Source organism: Anabrus simplex, chromosome 3 (assembly GCF_040414725.1).
Source record: "Anabrus simplex isolate iqAnaSimp1 chromosome 3, ASM4041472v1, whole genome shotgun sequence".
In the NCBI taxonomy this organism is placed as follows: domain Eukaryota; kingdom Metazoa; phylum Arthropoda; class Insecta; order Orthoptera; family Tettigoniidae; genus Anabrus; species Anabrus simplex.
The window spans coordinates 247,916,601-247,935,213 of NC_090267.1; the positions used below are offsets into that span (position 1 = coordinate 247,916,601).

The 18,613-nt window shown below is 38.1% G+C and overlaps 1 protein-coding gene across 5 annotated transcripts in view; it reads left to right on the forward strand.

The window, feature by feature from the left end:
- The window catches only part of LOC136866203 (uncharacterized), an 873,476-nt gene that overhangs the window by 818,216 nt on the left and 36,647 nt on the right, over window positions 1-18,613 (forward strand). For 4 of the 5 annotated variants that reach the window (XM_067142959.2, XM_067142960.2, XM_067142958.2 and 1 more), the window contains exon 22: window positions 10,320-10,553. In XM_067142959.2, the coding sequence (XP_066999060.2) occupies window positions 10,320-10,553 (234 nt within the window). Of the gene's footprint in view, window positions 1-10,319; window positions 10,554-18,613 lie in introns of those variants that run through there. The other variant, XR_011017926.1, reaches the window with a different exon arrangement.

The window sequence follows — 18,613 nt, forward strand, 5'->3', positions numbered from 1 at the left end:
TGTTGTTGTTGTTGTTGTTGTTGTTATTATTATTATTTGGGGTCTTACCAGAGACTTACACACCCTCTCCTTTACGTCCTTACTACAACCCCTACACCTTCATAACCATGTGCAGAGATCTGTATCCTTCATTTACAATCCCATTTATGTGATTACGTCAATGAAGATCTTTCTTTCCTTATATCAACACCCAGATACTTCCATTGATCCCCAAAAGGAACTTTCACCCCATGAATGCAGTAATTAAAACTGAGAGCACTTTTCCTATTTGTGAAACTCACAACCTGATTTTTAACCCCGTTTACATCGTACCGTTACCTACTGTCCATCTCACAACATTATTGAGGTCATTTTGCAGTTGCTCAAAATCTTGTAACTTATTTATTACTCTATACAGAATAACATCATCTGCAATAAGCCTTACCTCTGATGTCACTCCTTTACTCATATCATTTATATATCTAAGAAAACATAAAGGTCCAATAATACTGCCTTGAGGAATTCCCCTCTTAATTATTACAGGGCCAGATAAAGCTTCGCCTTCTGTAATTCTCTGAGGTCTATTTTCTAGAAATATAGCAACCTATTCAGTCACACTTCTGTCTAGTCCAACTGCACTCATTTTTGCCTGTAGTCTCCCATGATCCACCCTATCAAATGCCTTAGACAGATCAATCGCGATACAGTCCATTTGACCTCCTGAATCCAAGATATCTGCTATATCTTGCTGGAATCCTACAAGTTGAGCTTCAGTGAAATAACATTTCCTAAAACCAAACTGCCTTTTATCGGACCAGTTATTAAGTTTTCAAACATGTCTAATATAATCAGAATGAATGCATTCCCAAAGCTTACATACAATGCATGTCAAACTTACTGGCCTGTAATTTTCAGCTTTATGTCTATCACCCTTTCCTTGATAAAGAGGGGCTACTGTAGCAACTCTCCATTCATTTGGTATAGCTCCTTCGACCAAACAATAATCAATAAGTACTTCAGATATGGTACTATATCCCAACCCATTGTCTTTTTTGTATATCCCCAGAAATCTGATCAATTACAGCCACTTATCTAGTTTTAAATTTTTGTATCTTACTGTAAATATCATCATTATCATATGTAAATTTTAATAATTCTTTAGCATTAGTCACTGCCTCTATCTGGACATTATCCTTGTAGCCAACAATCTTTACATACTGCTGACTGAATACTTCCGCCTTTTGAAGATTCTCACATGCACACTCTCCTTCTTCATTAATTATTCCTGGAATGTCCTTCTTGGAACCTGTTTCTGCCTTGAAGTACCTATATATACCCTTCCATTTTTCACTAAAACTTGTATGACTGCCAATTATGCTTGTCATCATGTTATCCTTAGCTGCCTTCTTTGCTAGATTCAACCCTGAAATTAATAACAGACTAAGTAAAGGTACAACATTTTATTATCAAGTCGGAGAGCTTTTATGGGATGACAAAGTACCCAAGAGGACGAAATTAACATTATATAAACAGTATTTCATACCAATTGTAACATGCAGACTAGAAACGCTGGTAACTAATAAGAGAGAAGATAGTGAGATCCAAGCAGTAGAAATGAAATTTTTAAGAACATTGGTTAAAAAGACAAGAAGAGATAGAATTCAAAATATTAAAATTAGAGAAGTGCTAAATATAGAACCGTTAGTACAGAACATACAGAAAGTAAGACTGAGATAGTTTGGACATGTAAAAAGAATGGGAAAGGAACGGGTAGCAAGAAGGGAATTGGAAAGAGAAGTTAAGGGAAAGGGACCAGTTGGAAGACCGAGAAGAAGGTGGATGGACCAGAAATGGAGGGACATTTGGAGAAGCTGGATTGGTTGTGGCGGAAGTAATGGAGCAGGAAAAGTGGAAGGACAGAAAGGAGTGGAGGAGGCTTGTTAACCACACCCAGGCGACTGGAGTGGGACATTGATGATGATGATGATGATGATCTTTATGATAAGAACATACAAAATTAAATTCAGGGAAAGCTGATCTTAGGCAATAACACAACCCAGCATTTTCAATTTTTTTTTTTGCGTCAAGAGGTGTGATAGGTGACCCTAATTATTTTTGGGTCACTGAACACGAATCCGTTGTCCTTTTCTATGTATCATGTCACGTTTTCTCACAATAGGTATATCAAAATAAGAGATAGACCTGAATATTGCATATAAAAAGTACTGAAAAATGTTGATAATATTGGAAATATTTATAATTTTTTGTATTATTATATATATATTGAAATAGTTGAATATTATCTTGAATTATTATATGCAATGAATAATTATTGAGTGTAAAATTACAATGAAATATTTAGCATTTATTGTAATACAATACTGATTTACACAAAACACATAAACAAACAACTCTGAGGAAATGAAAGCAATTTATGTTGACAATTAAACATGATTTACAAGCAAACAATGTAACTTTTATTCAGTATCTTTATGAATTCATAAATGTGAACAAAATAAACTTTAACAGTCCTAGATGTCCCCTTGGAATGAACACTTGGCTGCCCAGTGTCTGACTGCATCAAGTTTGCCTTCTCTTTTCAAACACCAACAGTAGTCGGTCATCATTGGTTCATCCAATCTCCCATCTCTCCACTAACAGCCCCAAGATTTTCCGGAAAGTAATCGAAATGAGAATGAAGGAAGTGCAGTTTCAGGCTCATTCTACATCCCAACTCTTTCACATCATCCAACATTGTTTTCAGTATTGTTTCATATTGTTCATCCTTTACATTTGCTAGGAACTTCGTTATGACATCTCTTACTGAATTCCATGCAGCAAGTTCCACGGCATTCATTGTCCGTTCAAAGTTTCTGTATTTCAGAAGCTTTCTAATTTGTGGTCCATTAAAAATGTCTTCCTTGATTTTTGCATCAGATAAATGTGGAAATTTGTTTGCAATGTACTTGAAACAGGGGCTACTTTTGTCCAAGGCCTTAACAAACTGCTTCATGATTACCAGTTTGATGTGTAGCGGAGGCAAAATAAATTTTTGTGGGTCAACCAAGGCAGCATTTGTAACATTTTTCACACCAGGTGTCAAAACTTGTCTCTTGGGTCAGGAAGGTGTAGACGTGTGTTTGTCCCTAGCTCTGCTGTCCCATTCACATACATAACATGGGAATTTAGTGTAGCCTGTTTGTTGTCCTAATAGAATACCACACACCTTCAAGTCACTACACACATCCCACCGGTGCTCATGATATTTGATTTTATCTAAAACAGTTTGCATTGTGATATAATTTTCTTTTAGTGAAACGGAATGTGCCACAGGAATCAAAGTTAGAATGTTTCTGTTATGATGTAGTACATCCTTTAAGCTCCTCTTAGAAGAATCCACAAACAATCTCCATTCTTCAGGATTGTAATCCCTTCCTAGCTGTTCTATCAATCCTGCAATGTCACAGCAGTGGATCAGATCATCTTTCTTCTTGAAATACTTCCTGAACTCCTTATCTCTATGTCTATACCAAGAAAAGGTAATTCCAGGCACAAAAAGGTTTTTTCCTTTCAATCGTAACTGTAGCAGTTCACTTTTTTTTTTCCTTTGTGAGACCAAGGTCTCATATCAGATCACTCAACTCTGACTGTTTAAACAATTATGGACCTACTGCATCTGCAGTAGATGAAAAATCCATATCAACTTGCTCGTTATCAGAATTTGAGGAACCGTCAGAGTCAGGTAAACTGGTAGGAGAAGAAGGCATTGGAATTTCCAGTCCATGAGGAACAGGTCTCATCGCCGACTTTAAATTTGGGTACACAATACTGTCCTTGTTTCTCTTATTGAGCCCTGCTACTTTACACAGGCAAAAGTAACAGACCCTGGTATCGTCCTGGGGCTCGCGCCAAACCATTCCTATCCCAAATGGAAGGGCCCTACGTTTCCCAATGCTCCACTCTGGTAGGTTTTCAAGGCACGTTTTACAAATTACGTAGGGAGCCCACGACTTGTCCAAGACTTCTAATTTTACCTTAAAATATGCATAATATAAACGTTTCAGTGAAGCAGTTATTGGCCTACTCTGTCCCTTCATAATATAACACCCACACACGTAACAGAATGAGTCTGGCTTATTCACACATCTTCTAATTCCTGACACACTTGCCATTTTTGCAACACAACACAGTATAAAAAGGTCAGATTTTCACCACACTCACAATGCAACTGATTGGCTTCACCGCATTGCCACTACCATGAGGTAAAAATAGACTCTCCAGGAAACTACTACGCTGGCGGAGCAGGGGGAGAGGTGATACTTCCATGTGGCGCGTCCCAGGTGGCGGATAGGGGGGTTCTAACCGGCTTGCTAGCGGACTTGAGAGAAATAAAATACTTCTTGCGGACCAAACACAAAACCCCCGTGGGTGGGGGACACAGAGGAAGAATACACCCACGGTATCCCCTGCCTGTCGTAAGAGGCGACTGAAAGGGGCAACCAAGATATGATCCAATTAGAACCATGAGACTACTTGTAATTAGTACCATCACGCAGGGAACACCATGGGTCGCATTTACTTGCGTGTAGTACCACTATGTTAGGTACGCAATAGATTTGTGATTAGTAGCGACAGTATGTGAATCAGGAGGTGGGTCCTACAGCACCTGTGATTCATACCCCTATATGAGCGACACCATGTGATTAGCGACACCATGGTTCTGCCTTACCTATGCTCAGTTCCCACTATGTGAGGAATTCCGTGGGATAGTACGAGTCCCTGTGGTTAGTCCACTTATGTGAGGAACGCCATAGGTTTGCGTTGCCTGTAAATTACTATCAAAGGGTAGGAAGAGTCCACCTATTCAATACTATTAGTTTGTATATTGTCTTATAAAACTGGGACTAGTTTTGACCCCATATATATTGGGTCATCTTCAGCCACACTCCAATTGGAAGACATAAGCAGCATATATAACCAATAATGATATAATCACTGATATGACACAATTTATAGTCTTAATTTAAACTATTGATGAAGTCTGAAATAACATATCTACACTTTGAACTAAATAACACATCAAAAATATTGTGGTTGATGGTGAACTATTTTGTCGTTTCTACAGCACTATCGTTTTTGAGTTGATCTGGGAGTTGGTATATTTTTCTGTGTAAACACTGATATAATTTAAACCATTGATGAAGTCCGAAGAACATATCCACACTTTAAACGAAATAACACATCAAGAATGTTGTGGTAGATGGTGAACTATTTTGTCGTTTCTACTACAGCCATTGTTTTTGAGTTGATCTGGGAGTTGGTATCCTTTTCTGTGTAGACGAGCAACTTGATTGATATTCATGTTTGTTCATAGTAATATGGGTCAAGACTTATGTAGCTTTAAGAAGAACATTCGTACTTTGAATAGGTTTTCCTTATTAGCAATGTAGTGATGTATTGTTTAATTAATTTGGAGGTGAATGTCTGAAAAGAAAATATGAAGTAAATAATTGAGAATATAAGGAAATCAAGAAGATCAAGATAAGTATGTATAGCTATATGAGACTCACCCCTATGTTGTTTGTAAGTTACGTGCACTTGGTACGGATACCAACACCAGACTGATTGTTGAGAGGGAGCAGGAGTATAGCTTATGATGGCAGGGATTGGAGGAGGGATGTGTGAGGAGAGGCGGTTGGGGGGCGAGTAGGTAGATTTGAACTGTTTGGCGAACTTAACGTGTCTTTTTTTCTTTTATACTTTATATCAATCAATCAATCAATCAATCAATCAATCAATCAATCAATCAATGAATAAATCAATCAATCAATCAATTAAAAATAGACTCTGTTATCTGACTAATTCAATGGAGGGGACATAGTCGGTGGAGGAGGTTTGGATTGACAAACGTACACAACATTAACAAAGCAAACCACGGCCACTCCAACAACAGCCGATTCGCTGTTATCACAAAGCAGCACTGTGCCGCAGTGACACATTTTCAGACAGTAAATGGCAAATAACACGAAAACTAGATGTGATACAATAGAACCAATGACATTTCTGAAATCAGGAGACCTTATTTAGTTAAAATCACATATCAGATGCTTTGCGCAAAAATCATGCTGGGTAGTGTACCAGTAGTTTGTTGTTTGTCACATGACTTCACCAATACAGAACACACAACACTTGAAGATCTGATGCAGAGCTTGATGTGGCTGGTAATTCTACAAATAATGAACAATGTACAGCTGCCATAATCCCAAACTGGTTTTAAAGTGTACTTCTAAACAATGTTGTTACAAACACAACCTGAAATAAATTAAAATTCATTCACTGTTGGCAGCCGAAGGATATTTATGACTACATATCCTAAGAAGGAAATACATTTTGCAGGGAAATGTTCTCGTGTGCATAAAAGCATTGTGCTGAGGCAGTAATGTACAGCAATTCATGGTATCAAAAACATCCCTAGCTTTCAAATGTCTAAAGGGCCCATAAAAATATGTTGTATTGCACCTGTCATGCCGGGCTCAGCTCGGCCGGTGAGCGAAGATCTCCAGGGTGTAGATCGTTCGCTTATCGGCTGTGCGAAAATTTTAAAGTGCAGGGATAGATAATGAACTAGTGGCAAATGAGAGAAAGCTAAATAGGTTTTAGACATTTATTACAACTACTGCTCTTCATAAATTATACAATAATTAACAAAATCTAGGTATTCTGTTTATATGATTGTCTTCTTTTACGTCGTAGTCACACAGATACTTCATCGGTAAACGAAACAGGAAATGCCTGTATCTGCAAATATAATATTCATATTTTTAGTGAAAAATTAATTAAATAATTAATAATAATTAATTTGAGATGATCTCTCTCTTTTATAATTTAATAATTTGAAAATAAACTTCCTTCCTTCATGGATTTGATTTTAAACAAATTTGAAAATGATCATTTTCATTTCTCTTTGAAAATTAAATGAAAATTTTTCTCTTATAAAATTATAGTTAAGTCGTCTTCTTTGACCTTTAAATTAATTAATAAACTCAACTTTATAATTATTTAGCAGTTGCTTCTCACATAATAGCTCGGAACTTGACCTCATGTCAATTTACATTTATCCGTTACTCGAAACAATTAATTAAATTATTCTTACAATTTTCGACTTTGTGAGTTCAATCCACTGACATGGCCTATACTTATTCATGTGTATTCGTTAAATAAGATCCTATTCCTCCTTAAAAACGAATAAAATTTACTAAAGGTTTGAATTCATTCAAATGGTGAACCACTAAAGTTGGCGTAAATTAGGCCGAAAATTCCACAAAATAATGAAGAGCATCATCACAAACATGGATTATAAACTTACATTAAGCAAAACACAGTCAAATCACACATACTACACTCACACAAGGATACACGGAAATATTATATACATATTTACACGAACGCTAGCCCTTGATTATTAATTTTTATGTTTAGACAAAGTTAGGAAAATTATTCTCACGATGACACTATCGTGGTGACCTCCTCTCATCAACTGGGAAATGTGACAGAGCAAGAATTATCACTTAATTATAGAACACAGTTATACGACAACGTGTAGAGAAAATTTACGAACACAAAATCATCCAAAAAATCATCGATAAACCGCTTAAACATAGGCCAGAATAAACATTCCGCGCACGCGGTTCATGAGCTACGACATTTATTTTTACTTCCCCACTATCATTGTGATTCTCGATTAATCTGCACTCATAACGAAGACATTACATCAAGTAACATATTTATTCCATCATTGACTCATTAATGGATGCACAGCTCGACTGCTGCATTCAATAATATCCATCAATCAATCAATCAACTAATCGTCACAGCACAGCAAATATATAACAAATTGTATCGGTCAGATACTGCCATTTCCCAGGCCTAGATTACAATAATGAGCGCACATCAACCATTTTCAATAATAACTAATATTATGCTCATGACCTTAGGTGTTCTTTTACGCGGTAATTTAGTTAAATTATTTTTAATATTATTATTATTATTATTACTACTGGCCGCGCAAGATCATACGTGCGGAAGCTACTACACAATAATATTTCAGATGACTCTATTGCACACAAACTCAACCATATGTCGCATAATTGAAGAATGAACTCTGACATGATAGAATCCACGGAATTTCTGTCCCATTTGATCTCATTAAAAGTCAAAAATATTCAAATAGTCCAAGTTTAACGTTGGGGTCAGTTTACACTTATTTCTCCTGCCACAACGAACTCGGGACAGTTGAAACACTTCTCGAAGACATCCACTCAAACAAACTAATAGGTTCAAATACTCACTCATCCTCAATCTACCATCACCAAGAAAGAAGAGATGGAAAAATTCTAACTAATAGAAAATGTCTAAACAAATAAGTAGAGGCTATGTCATTACAATTACTTTACAAAAGGAAAGAAAGAATAACAAAGTTTAAATATTACTTGGTGGTGACTGTCGGTTGTAGAACTCGGGCTGATGACCTAGTGCATTATCACCTTACGCACCATCGATCCTCGTCACGCCCGTCTGGACTGCCTTACATTTTACTCGTGCATTGGAGACATGCTGGCGCGCTGGAAATCACACCGTTCACGAAGAAAGAAGACTGACATCCTGACTCGGACTCGAACCGGTGACCTCTTCATTGGAAATCTTGTGAAGCTGAAACTAAAAATCACGTCTAAGACAAGGTCCAAAACTCACACCGATGTCTAATAAGATGACAAGGAAACTTAACTTTTAAAGTCTGCTGAATTATAGGTGGAATCCGCAAACATCTGAACTGCAGTTGTAACCAGTTGTAGGCTCTGAATGACGAAGTTCCCTGGCAAGCGAAGTGCGTCTTCTTCTGCCCGTAGTCGAAGCTAGAGTAATTCTTCTCAGTAAGCGAAATACGTCTTCTTCCGTCCGTTGTTGAAGCTAAAGTAATCCTCCACAAGACGTGTTCAGAGGTAGAAATTTCTGTGAAAATTTTCCCTAGGAAAATCCATTATTCACTGTCTTAAGACAGGGGTGCATCCTTTCCTCATAAGCGATTGGTTAATTCATTAACTTAGTACCAAATTAATCGCTTGATTGGCTGCCATAGTCAGACGTCATGCACCTTCACAATTATCGATCGAGCACTTGACACACATTCAGCCTGGTCACGTGTCGTTCACGGCTGATTCCAAGGTTATTTGGCTAGCTGTCTCTGCGTTCTCCCCTCGCCTGGCCTTGAGTGGAATTCCCAGCCACCTGGCGTATCTCGCTCAGTCAACTCGACGTGATAAAACTCCCTTCCTGGTTCATAAAATAATATTTTAACACACAGTAGAAATAAATGCTTTCCAATAAATGATTTTGCCAATTTTGAAGGGGACAGTATATTTAATGTTGGGGTTATGCTCAACATAGTTTTGAAGAAATTGAAGGTGCTACTTTTGGGTTAAACATTTTAAAAAATATTCGAGTTAACACCTTATATCTAGCAGAGAGGTAAGGTTAGTAAGCATGTGAGTGCACAGTTAAAAGTGTATGTACTAAACTTTAAAATGATGTATACTGGTGACTGCCCTAAATGCAGATCAGTAGTGATTGATGATCATTATTCTCTAAATTTATTAAAAATTACTTAAAACATGGAGCCTCCGTGGCTCAAATGGCAGTGCGTTGGCCCTCTCACCGCTGGATACCGTGGTTCAAATCTCGGTCACTCCATGTGGGATTTGTGCTGGACAAAGCGGAGGTGGGACAGGTTTTTCTCCGGGTATTCTGGTTTTCCCTGTCATCATTCATTCCAGCAACACTCTCCATTCTCATTTCATAGCATCTATCAGTCATTAATAAATCACTTTGGGAGTGGTGACCCCATCGTACTAATAGCCTATATATGATTCATTCATTACATCTCTGACCCGGTCAATGACTGGAAAACAGGTTGTAGGTTTTCATTTTCACTTAAAACATGCACTTTTTTAAATTAAAGTTTTAGCTATGTTTAACAACCTATGGATTTTTAACTGTGGATCATAGCACATTAATAAATTGCATGAACTTATTTGACTACAGGCTGAATGCCTATGCACATTTTTAGGTAAATTTTGTACCAATGTGTGTTGGTTTCTCATAGAATGACTCCATAGTGTGACCATATTCAGTCCTACTCCTGTTTTTCTCTGAATCCTAAATATAGTGAAGGCAAAAAATCACACCAAGGGATTACAAGATAGTGTTAGAAATGCTTGCAAACTGATAGACCACTGGGTATTTGTAACCTTTTTGCATTTATGAAGCATCATTTTTATTTGCAGGTACACAGTGCAGTTCGACACACAGAGTCTCTCCTTGGACCAATAGATATCCTTGTGAATAATGCAGGTGTCATGTATTATACATTAATGAAGAATCTACATCTCAAGGATTGGCATCAAATGGTGGATGTTAATGTCAAGGGCACTTTGAACTGTACGGCTGCAGTACTTGGGGGAATGGTAGAAAGAAAGCAAGGACACATTGTAATCATCTCATCAGATGCTGGCAGGAAGGTATGAATACATTCATTGTTACTAAAGTGTTATATAACTTCCCTAGGATATTTTTAATAATAATAATAATAATAATAATAATAATAATAATAATAATAATAATAATAATAATAATAATAATAATAATAATAATAATAATAATAATAATAATAATAATAATAATAATAATAATAAGAAGAAGAAGAAGAAGAAGAAGAAGAAGAAGAAGAAGAAGAAGAAGAAGAAGAAGATTACAATGTTTCAGTTTTGTGCCTAGAACAGCTAGAAGTTACTGATCAGATTACTGAACACTGTTACTGGAAGGATTTGGTAAGCCCTTAGTTCAATCAAATGGTGGAGACCTCTGAGAGCTGGTAATCACATTGTTTTGTCCCTTAACCTTTTGTTGGATGCAACTTATCTAATAGGTGAAATTCTCACATTCTTTCCCTCTCTTCTCCCTTATAGATAGTGATCTCACTAGCACTGTTTAGTAGTTGTCTTTTCTAGTGTTTAAGCACAGATCAGTCAGCTAACAGATTCTTTGAATATTTTGTAATTCTTTAGTAAGATCTTTGATAATCAATTTTTTTTAGATTGATACTTTCATGGGCCAGTATAATAGAACTGACAAGGTGTGTCTAAAATGTATAATGAATGACCGATATCATAATTGCAACATGTGGTAATACTGCATGCATGTGAACAGAAAGACGTCTCGAGTGGCCAGTTGAATGTAGTACGTGTGAAGACTCGAGTCATAGCGCAAAGGAGCAACGCATAAACATCAAGTTTTGTTAAAAATCAGGAAAACTGGCGACAGAGACGCATGTGATGTTGGTGCAATTGTAACGAACAGAAGCTATTAGAAGAAAATGTGTTAATGACTGGTTCAATGCTTTTGGAATGGATAGGAAACTCTTTATGATGCACCATCTCTGGGTCGACTGTCAACAAGCAGAAGTGCAGAAAATATCAAGCAAGTGTGATAGATGCTGGCACAAAACCAGCAACTGTCTCTGAAGAATTAGGGATTATCAAAGACAGTGTGAACACCATCATTCATAACAATTTAGGTAAGTGGAAGATCTGTTCTGCATTTGTGCTGCCCACACTGACTGACAAGCAGAAGACAACACTGATGGAAATTGCTAGGGATTTCACTTACGTGTGACCGAGATAAATTTTTTCTGAAAAAAACATCTTTAGAGACAAAAGAACTGGTGCTACCAGTTCTGTCTGGAGACCAAGCAACAATCAATGGCATGGTGTTCACTGGGTTCCCGATGTCCCAAAGAGGGTTGGAAGATTGTAAATGACCGACCTCGATAGCAGCAATCGCTTAAGTGCGGCCAGTATCCAGTATTCGGGAGATAGTAAGTTCGAACCCCACTGTCGGCAGCCCTGAAAATGGTTTTCCATGGTTTCCCATTTTCACACCAGGCAAATGCTGGGGCTGTACCTTAATTAAGGCCACGGCTGCCTCCTTCCCACTCCTAGCCCTTCCCTGTCCCATCGTCGCCATAAGACCTATCTGTGTCGGTGCGACGTAAAGCAAAAAAAAAAAGATTGTAAATGATGTCAAAGTAATTCCTAGTGAAAATTTGGATGGAGACCACAGGCTATTGGTTGCAGATATCACAAAGAGAAGACATGCTAAAGTCTACAACAAAAGAACACCAAGAATAAAAACTTGGAGAAAATGTTTGGAAGATGTTACCAAAAGAAGATCTGAGATCTGCAAATCAGGAATGGGATAACCGTAGGAGAGTATTGGTGAAGACAGCTGAGAGAGTATGTGGAAGGCAGAGCCAAATAGGAAAATCCAAAGAAATAGCATGGTGGAATGAGAATGTAAAAGCTGCTGCCAACGCTAGAAATGGCACAAGAAGAGCTTTGTACCATGCCAGAGTGCAAGGAAATCCAAGTGAAATCGAGGATTAACTATTATTTTACAGAGAAAAAAGATTACAGGTCAAAAGAATAGTTGACATTGAGAAAAGGAAATGCAAAGAGGATCCTGCCAATAGAATAGGGCAAGACAAACACAAGAAGCTCCTGTATAGCATTGTTAAAAACAAAAGAAATGATAATAGTACTATCAATACAGTAGAGCTTCCAAATGGAGAGGTAACTAGAAATGAAAATGAAATATTACAGGAGCTCAGTAGATATTTCAATCACTTACTGAACTGTAATACAACTGACTACACACAAGATGACCCTCTAAACCCTATAAATTATAATGTAGAAAGTTCAACCTGGAGGGAAGTGAAGACAGCAATATATAAAATGAAAAACAACAAGTCTGCAGGACTGGATGAGTTCAGTGTGGACATAATCAAAGCACTTGGAGAACCTGGAATACAATGGCTGTACAGAGTACTAAATAAAATTTGGGAAGAAAATGATATCCCCAATGACTGGAGGCAAGGAGTGATTATTCCACTATTTAAAAAAGGTACCGAAAGAAGTGTAACAACTATAGAGTTAAAAATATATGAGACCATCCTGGAAAGAAATTCAGAAAATTTGTTGTACCTAAACTTGAGGAAGAACATGGATGTAGAGCGAACAGATCAATGCTAGATCTCATTTTTTCGACAAGAATGCTCTTTGAAAAATACTGGAATAGGAATAGAATGGTTATAGTTGTATTCTTGGATATTGAGATGGCATATGGTCATGCACCACATAAGCACATATGGAAATGTCTGAAATGTAAAGAAATGCCAGATGAGATTATAGCTTGAGTAAAACAACTATATCGAGAGACAAAGAGCTGTGTGCAAATTCAAGGAGGCAGGTCAAACTGTTTTGAAACCAAGAGCAGAGTCCAACAAGGAAGTTGTCTATCGCCACTTCATTACTATAATGGATGAAGTTATAAAAGCAATGAAAATGAAGGATCAGACAACAAATGCACTTGTATTTGCTGATGATGATTTGCTATGGGGTGAGACAGAAGCAGAAGTTCAAGCTAAACTAGATCTTTGGCAAGAAGAATTTGAAAGAATGGGAATGATCATTAGCCGATGTAAAACCGTCGGTTTAGTGATGAGTTAAAATCCTGAAGCAGTCCATCTGCGAGTGCAAAACAAAGAAGTAGACATTATCAATAACTTCAAATACTTAGGGAGCTTTGTTTCTTCTGACAATACCATAAACCAAGAAACAGGCAATAGAATACAAGCTGCACCAAAATTCTACTACTCCGTTTGTCAATTACTTTAAGATGACTCATTTCCCCAAGCTTGCAAGCTCACACTGTACAAAATATACCTTGTACCAATTCTAACATATGGACTGGAAGCAGCATCGTTGACTAGATCTGCACAAAGTCGCCTTCAGGCCACTGAAATGAAGTTCCTTCGGTCATGTCTCTAAAAGACAAAGAGAGACCAAATAAGGAATGCAAGTATTCGGCAACAACTTGGATTGGACAGGAGCCTGTTGAAAACCTTAGAATTAAGCAGATTATGATGGTATGGACATATGAGAAGGATGGCTTCAATTAGGACCCCAAGAACATACTATGAAAGGAATGTTGTTTGGTTGAGGCCTAGTGATAGTTGGGAAAAGCAAATTTTCAAGACCTTGCTAAACGTGATGGTAAATTGGCAGCATAAGGTAGAACATCAGCTGTGGTTGGACAGGACAAACTGGAAGAGGCTCATAAACACCTGCACCTGACTTCCTGGTGCAGGAAATTGATGATAATGAATACAACTTTTCAAACTCTTGACTTAAGAACAGTAATCAGCACCTTATATTTACTGAAAATGACTGTATTAATGAGAAACTGACTTAAGAACCTCTCATTTTATGCTATATCTAAAGAAATACTGAAAGAAGAAGTCTCTCTGTTGGTCACAACTTCAGGCTCTTGCAGAAGTTTTACTATATTATCAAAGGCAAAACGTTATCCATCACAGTAGGCCACACATATTCACTGCTCTTCTGTAATGCAGAGGATCTACTTTGGAAATAATTTTCCCAGCACAGATTATATACAGTTTGTATGTATATATGTTTTTACAAGTTGCTTTCTGTCGCACCAACACAGATAGGTCTTATGGAAACGATGGGATAGGAAAAGGCTAGGAGTGGGAAGGAAGCAGCCATGGCCTTATTTAAGGTACAGCCCTGGCATTTGCCTGGTGTGAAAATAGGAAACCATGGAAAACCATCTTCAGGCTGCATTAGAAATGCAAGCTCATAGCTGCAAGACCCCCAATCACATGCCCAACTCGCTCTGTTATAGAATAATTATTGTTGTCTTTTTCTTTGGTATCATGACATTTTTCCACAGTCAGGAATTGATGAATCAGGATTTCCACTGACTTGCAGTTAATGACAGGAGTCGACTTCAACAGATACAGTTTTCAGTCTATCTTTGATGGGAAGAAATTGGTAGTTATTTGTGACTTTCCAAGTGCAAAACTCCTTAACTGATACTTCAGATTCATTTAAAACATAAACACAGTGAATCTAATGAGTTTTTGGCATTCCTTAGATATCTTGTCATTGTTTATTTAGAAGAGGTATATCTTTTTTTTTTTTTTACATCATGTTTTGAAAAAGTAGTTCTGATTTTTTTCCCAATGAGAGAGCCACAGTAACAAACTCACCTCTACTTTATTGGCCACAACTTGGATATGGACTGCTCTCCTTAATTCACCACCAGTCTCAGCCATGGGGTTCCTTCCATTGCCTTATAGAGGAGTTTCAAGAGACTTCATTGTATATAAATCTTGTAAGATATCATGCTATCAAATGAGAAGTTCTATTTGAAATGGCTAGTTGCACCATCACTAAATAGAAAAGAAATCAAGTAAAACAGTGTTTTCTGCACAGATTTAAACAAAGAGAAAGATTTGAGAAACTTGATGTAATTTTGTTACTATGATTTTTATTTCTGTTACTGTTGCTTGTAATTCTGTCACCATCATTAACCCAATATACCGGACGAGTTGGCCATGCGGTTAGATGCTTGCGGCTGTGAGCTTGCATCCAGGAGATAGTGGGTTCTAATCCCTCTGTTGGCAACCCTGAAGATGGTTTTCCGTGGTTTCTCATTTTCACACCAGGCAAATGTTGGGGCTGTACCTTAAGTAAGGCCATGGCCGCTTCCTTCCAACTCCTAGGCCTTTCCTATCCCATTGTCGCCATAAGACCTATCTATGTCGGTGCGACGTAAAGCCACTAGCAAAAAAAAAAATTATCCCAATAAAATATAAAATAAAATTCTACTAAAAACCACACACGCTTGTCTTATCATGTAATTAGAAAAATCTATAAAGAGAAAAACATTTTTTGTTAACCAAATTACTTTTCATGGAGCAGGTTATTGAAAAGTCTTATACCAGGTTCACCAGCCCCTTGCAATTTAGTTATGCATTCTGCCATGTTTACTACAATTCTGAAATACATCGGTCCCTCTCCCTAAACTGTGGTAATGTAACGAGATGTGTTGCTATGGGCTAAAAGCCAGTAGGAATCGTGAGCGCTACTATTAATTCATTGTAAGGACCCCGAAGGAACCCGTAAAACGAGCACAGATACAAAGAATATGTACCTTAATCAGGAGATGCACACACACACAGAGCAGGAACAGGTATTGTGTGGGCTGGAAACTGCATGCTGCAAGTCAAGCCTATACAATACCTCAATAGCTCACTTGACAGGGGCGCGGTGGGAGTTATGATAGTGAATGGTGCTCGAAGGTTCGAATCCCACGCAAGTTGTAGTTTTTTCTCTTTTATTTTTTATAGTCAGTTGACTGAGATGTGGCTAGGTTGCATACTTAAGTTTCCACGGACTTATTTGTTTATTTATTTGGCCTTAGAAAGGGCCATTAGTATGGTGACATATGGTATGGTGCTAGGTTGGAAGAGCCTAGGAAACATGTGACAGGATTTCAGTTACTTACATCTTTTAATGCAGTACCTGCTCGAACTGATGAACTCCGTGGTCGATACAGAGCTGTGTGCAATATTGTAAGGACCATCTGGCATTTTGCAACATCTCCGGCGCAACGGATCGGCATGCCTTGCTGATGAGCTGTCTAAGATGACCAGGATTGCTCAGCTCCTGTGCATACACCAGTTGTTATACATGGTCCCACAGAAAAAATCCAGAGGTGTAAGATCGGGCAATCTGACGGGCCAAGAGATAGGTTTGTATTCATTTATTAGGATATGTCGCAAAGACGACCACCGCCGCGTGCGGTGAGCTCCATGATGTTCAAACCACATTCCGCAGCAGTCAAGGAGTGGCACATATTCCAAGAAAAGTGGTAGGTCATTTTGGAGAAACTGTAGATAGCATTCTCCCATCAGAGGTCCCTCAAAGAAATGGGGACCAATGAGGTGATCACGAATGATGGCACACCCTATGTTCACACCCCACAATACCTGAAAAGCTGCCTGTCGTACCCAATGGGAATTATCCACACTCCAGTAATGCATATTATGTCGATTAACGGTTCCATTGTTGTGGAACCACGCTTCGTCCGTAAATAAGATGCTCACTAAAAAGGCACGATCAGTGTCCACATGCTGTAGCGTCCATTGGCAAAATTCCACCGTGCTTCAAAATCATGACCATGGAGCTCCTGGTGTAAGTGCAGATGGTACAGGTGAAACCGCTGGGTATGCAATATCCAGGTAACAGGCGCCCGGCTGATGTCCGTCTCATGTGCAATGGCGCGTGTGCTAGTGTGAGAGTTATGCCCGACAGCGTCCAACACAATCTTTTCATTGCGAGCAGACGTCATGCGATGATCTCGAACAGGCCGGGCCCTTCCCAGGGACGCAGTAGCCTGCAGACGTCTTTCCACATTCTGAAATGTCATACCTGTCGGTTGTCGTCTATCCGGATAACATTCTTGATATAGGCATTGTGCCTAGTATGTATTCTGTCTAGTTTCTCCATAGATGAGTAGCATATCCATATACTTGTCACTGGAATACATCACAAGGCAATGAATAAGCTTTGTGTTCTGTTGTAACTTGCCTCAAATAAAGGGAGTTCACGCAGCTACATATCTACCGGCCATTGCATGTTGTTATTGTTCCAATAGGGCACACTTTGTCCTACCTGTGGTCTACAAAGCTTGAAACATGTATGACATAGCTAATTGGTTGCCTGTGTCCTAGCCACAGACCATCACCTCCTCATCCAACCCAGCTCAATACCCTATGCCACGATACATACGGCCCATTACAGGGCCAAAGAAACAAATCAGTCTGCGGAAGCTATCAAGTATGCAATCTAACCCCATTCCAAGCAACTTGCGGCAAAATTTTAAAAAAATTAAAAATACTTGCCTGGGATTTGAAACTTTGAGTACCATCCACTATCACAACTCCCAACATGCTCCTGCCATGTGAGCTACTGCGAGGATTGACATGCAGTGCACAGTTTCCAGCCTGCTCCTGATCTCTGTGTGTGCACCTCCTATTGTAAGGTATGCGTTCTTCGTATCTGTACTCGTTTCACGGGTTCATTCAAGGTACCCATAATGAATTAATAGTGGCAGTCATGATTCCTGCTGTCTTCTAGCCCATCAACACACATCTCGTTACATTACCCCAATTTAGGAAGAGGGACTGATGTATTTCAGAATTGTAGTAAAAGTGGCGGATGCATAAAACTAAATCACAAGGAGCTGGTGAACCACCCGGTATATTATATTCTGCAATGAAAAAAGTCTAAAGAATGTAAAAAAAAAAAAAAATAATAATAAACATTCTCTCTAAATTATTCTTTAATTAATACCTTCTAAAGTACACATCTATTTACAATGAGGAAACCAGCAATTTGTGACATGATTGAAGATTTTCATTAAAAAATATTAAAATCTAATAAATAATATTGTTAATCCCACTTATAAACATGAAACTTTATAAATGTACCGACTGTTTGATATATTTTACGTAGAGATTGCTTGCATTTTAAATGTTCATGAGCATGTCCACTTTTTTGTGGAAAAGCTGTGTAGTCAAGAGTTAAAACTAGCATATACTTTGAACATTTCTATTGCATTCCTTGCACTCTGTGATGAAACATTGAGCAAT